Below are 4553 nucleotides of genomic sequence, written 5' to 3'. Positions count from 1 at the left end.
GTACTAATGGTTTCTTTCTTTAGAAGGGGACAGTTGAGTCATATTTAGAAAAGCATTACATTCTTGACATATGTTGTCCAATAATATAGCCACTAGTCACAGGTGGCTAACAAACACAGGAAATGTGGCCAGTTTGATTTGAGATATACTGTAAGTATAAAGTACACAATGAATTTCAAAGGCTTATATTAAAAACAGAATATAAAATATGTCATTAAATTTTAAAAATATGTATTACATGTTTAAATGAGAACATTTGGGGTATACAGTAGGCCCTATGTATCTGTGGGTTCCATATATGTGAATTCAGCCAGCTACAGATTGAAAATATTAAAAACTAACAGATGGTTGCATCTAAACTGAAACTGTTAAGATATTTTTTTCTTGTAGTTTTTCCCTAAATAATTCAGTATGACAACAATTTATGTAGCATTTACCTTATGCTACGAATTATAAGTAGCTTAGAGATAATTTAAAGTATACAGGAAGATGTGTGTAGGTTATATGCAAATACTATACCATTTTATATGAGATACTTCAGAATTTGAGGGGGTCCTGGAACCAATCCTCTATGGATGCTGAGGACACTCATACTGAGTTAAACAAAATATGCTATTACTTTTTTTTTGCTTTTACTTTGAAAAAGTGGCCTCCTAGGATATTTTTAATTGCCTATGTGGTTGCATTTTATTTCTATTGGCCAGTGCTGATCTAAACTCTGTTTTTGTAAATTACCTTCAATAATCACAGTTTTCGTTTGTTTTTGAGTAAGAGTCTCATTCTGTCATTCAGGCGGGAGTGCTATGTAAAATCATGACTCACTACAGCCTTGACCTTTTGTGCTCAAATGATCGTTCCACCTCAGCCTCCCAAGTAACCAGGACTACAAGTGTATGCCACCATGCATGGCTAAGTTTTTTTATTTTTTTATTTTTGTAGAGACAGGGTCTCACTATGTTGCCTAGCCTGGATTTGAATTCCTAGGCTCAAGCAATCTTTCTGCCTTGGCCTCCCAACATACTTGAATTGCAAGCATGAACCACCACACCTGGCCCACAATTTTAATAATACTGTGTGATTCATTGAAATGTTTAAAAATACCTTTTTATGCTTTTAAATTGCTAAATATACAAAAGACCTGAATTATGTCTGCATCGATATAGATTATTTTGGAGGGTGGTCAGACATACAACATCAAAAAATTTTATCCCTAACCTAGTTGAGTTTATAAGCTGGTTAAAAAAAGTAAATACTGGTTATCACTGCTTGTTTTTCTATGGATTAAGATGTAATTTGTGTAACATTTCTGCCTACAAACACAAAAATATAATACAATTTTTTATAACAAGCTATTTGACATGCATGTTACACTGCTGTGGAACCTCTGATTCATGGTTCAGTGTAGGTGGCAAAATACTGAAATGTAAAGCTGTACAGTTTCTATTCTTCATCTAAAAAGACTTTTCTTGAGAAGATATTTTCAATGATTGTCATGTGATAATTTCTGGCACAGAAAATTCAGAGGAGGAAAGAAGAAATGATTTCAGCTCTAGGAAACAATAACTTGCAAATATACCTTTCAAATGTTTTATTTTTGTTTTTTGCTTTGTTTTTTGAGACAGGGTCTCATTCTGTTGCCCAGACTGGGGTACAGTGGTATGACCACAGCTTACTGCAACCTTGAACTCCTGGGCTCAAGGAATCCTCCTGCCTTAGCCTCCTGAGTAGCTAGGATTGCAGATACACCACCACGCCCAGCTAATTTTATGAAAAGTATTTTGTAGAGACAGGGTCACACTATGTTGCTCAGACTGGTCTCAAACTTCTGTCCTCAAGCGATCTTCCTTCCCCAGCCTCCCAAGTGCTAGGCTTACAGGTGTGAGCCACTGTGCCTGTTCCTGGCCCTCTCAAATGTGAATGTGCACGCAAATCATGTGGGGAGCTTGCTGAAATGTAGATCCTGATTCAGTTGGTGTGGGGTTGGCTTTGGGACTGTGCATTTTTAACAAGTTTCTGAGTGATGCTGATGCTGCTGGCCCGTGGACTATACTGAGTAACAAGAACCTGAAGCACGGAGATGTTTAAGGAAGTAAGAATATAGGAAAGAAAAGTCTAACAGGCTTGGGCAGAGGGCAGAAAGGACACTGAAATAGAAAAAAGAACATGGGTAGGATAAGAGACATGTTAGTTTGATAGACAGCCCAGTAGGAATTAAGGGAAAGAAAGGAGAATTAGCTATGTGTTGAAAGTGATCACTGCTTGCAATACTCAGAACAGGTTAAAGGTATATCTTAAAAAAAACAAACATGTTATTAAAAGCAAAAAACAAGAAACAAATAAATCCTGAGCATATGGATTTTTTTTTGAGTTGGAGTCTCACTCTGTCACCCAGACTGGAGTGCAGTGGCCACTCGTGGCCACCGCAGGCTCGACCTGCTGGGCTCCCGCGATCCTTCCGCCTCAGCCTTCCGAGTAGCTGGAACCACAGGCACACGCTACCACGCCTGACTGATTTTTTTGTTTATTGTAGAGATGAAGTCTCGCCAAGTTGCTCAGGTTGGTCTCGAACCCACAGGCTCAGGCAGTCCACTCACCTCAGCCTCCCAAAGCACGGGATTACAGGCTGAGCCACCGAGCCCAGCTGGATTTTCTTGAACATTACTTTGATATTCTTTGTAGTCTCTGTGACTAGAGGACATATATATATGCTAATAGGTAAGGGATGATGGAAAAGGAAGACTCTAGGGTACTTAAGTGACAGGCAAGGGGCAGTTGGACACTCACCTATGCACTTTATTTTCCATCTCTATTCCTTTGGATAAGAGGAGAAGAGTAGATGCAAATGACGTGTTCTGCAGAATTTGGAAACCTGCTCAGAGAACAGCTGTTTGTGTCATGCAGCTTCTTTGTTTTTAGCTGTAAGAAATATTTGGGAAATAAGGGGAAAAAAACCTCCCCAGTCTTTAGCATTCATCTGGTCTCTAACTCTAGAATGAAATGTTCTGTCCTTTGCTAAAAAACTGTGAGACACTGGAGGGAATGGAAAATCTGCTCGTGGTTCCCAAAATCTATGGGTAGGTAGATGCTTACTGACTCCATTTATCCGAATGTTGCCCTTTTGGTTCTCATAATACAAAGTCAGTGCTTTCACAGCTAGAAACACCTGAGCTATGAGGAATTGGAGCTAAACTGGGATTCTGCCTGTCTATTTTGACTTTTCCCCTCCCATCTCTACAGATTTCTCAGACTAGAATGGGTACAATAAATCATTCTGCAGTGACTGAGTTTCAAGATTAACTGAACAACCAGAGCTTCAGCAGCCCATTTTCTGCGTCTTCATAGACATTTATATAGTTTCTATGGTGGGAAACCTTGGCCTGATTGCAATAATTAGGCTGAATCCTCAACTTCACACCCGCATGTTCTATTTTCTCAGTAGTTGGTCTTTTTTGGATTTTTGGTATTCTTTTGTCATTACCCCCCAAATGCTAGCAGGATTTATATGCAGAGATAAATCTGTCTCCTGTTCTGGATGCATGACTCAGCTGTTTCTTATTTTTCTTTTTCTGTTTCTGAATGCTGGCAGCCATGTTCTATGATCACTATGTGGCCCTCCGCTCCACCCCAGTGCCCAGTGTCATCATGTCCCCTGGGGTCTGTTCTCATCTCTGCTGGTGACTGCTGTCCTTTCAGTAAGTTTAACCCATGCATGGAGGTTGTATATTAAGGTTGTCTTCTTGTAGATCAAACATCATTAAACGTTATTTCTGTGACGTTATCCCTCTTATTAAACTCTCCTGTTCTAGCACTTATCTTGATGAGCTTTTGATTTTTGCCATTGGTAAATTTCACATGGTGACCACTAGCCTAACAATCATCATTCTATATGTTTTTATCCTCACCAGCAATCTCTGCATCCACTCTAAAGAAGGCAGGCCTAGGCCGCACCTGCAGCTTCCACCTGACAGTCACTGTTATTTTTTATGGGTCTTTCATGTCCATGTATCTCAAACCTGCTTCCAGCAGTTCACTCACCCAGGAGCAAGTATCCTTAGTGTTGTACACCACTGTGATTCCCATGTTGGTTCCTTTGATATATAGTCGGAACATGAACAGACAGAAAACTTGGGAAATCCCCAGAGCCCTGCCCTTGACCCCTGCTGGCTGGGCATCTTCTTGGAGCAACTCTTGCCACAAAGAAACCTACAGCCACCATCATAGCTGGCTTTCTCACACAGGCACTACCTCCTGGCCAGAGGTCAACAGTACAGCCAACCACAATGGATACAGTACCTTAGCTTTGGGGAAGGCCTGATCACAAACACTAGCTAACAACACTTTCCACATCACTCCAGCCACTGAGGATGCCATGACCCAGTGCAGGTATACAACACAGGGCTACCACAACTGGCAATTGAGAAACTCACCACACCAAGGCTATATATAAACAAGGGGACCTTACAGTGTCTATGTCATCCCCTCTGCCAACCTCAAATAATGAGAAATCATCTAACCAAATAAAAAAGGAACCAGAAAAATAGTTCTGACAATAT

General features: G+C 40.3%; 1 protein-coding gene across 1 annotated transcript in view; it reads left to right on the top strand.

Moving 5' to 3' along the window:
* Positions 1 to 3252: 3252 nt before the first annotated feature.
* LOC110594498 (olfactory receptor 8D4) overlaps positions 3253 to 4553 on the top strand; it is a 1406-nt gene continuing 105 nt past the window's right edge. Inside the window, 4 exon segments of the mRNA XM_021706537.1 lie at positions 3253 to 3286; positions 3289 to 3554; positions 3556 to 3941; positions 3943 to 4056. Of these exon segments, the coding sequence (XP_021562212.1) occupies positions 3253 to 3286; positions 3289 to 3554; positions 3556 to 3941; positions 3943 to 4056 (800 nt within the window).

This window comes from Carlito syrichta, unplaced genomic scaffold (genome assembly GCF_000164805.1).
Source record: "Carlito syrichta isolate Samal-C Ts95f unplaced genomic scaffold, Tarsius_syrichta-2.0.1 Scaffold315753, whole genome shotgun sequence".
In the NCBI taxonomy this organism is placed as follows: domain Eukaryota; kingdom Metazoa; phylum Chordata; class Mammalia; order Primates; family Tarsiidae; genus Carlito; species Carlito syrichta.
Note: the sequence above shows the minus strand (reverse complement) of the source record. Positions and strands in the feature narration are given on the sequence as shown.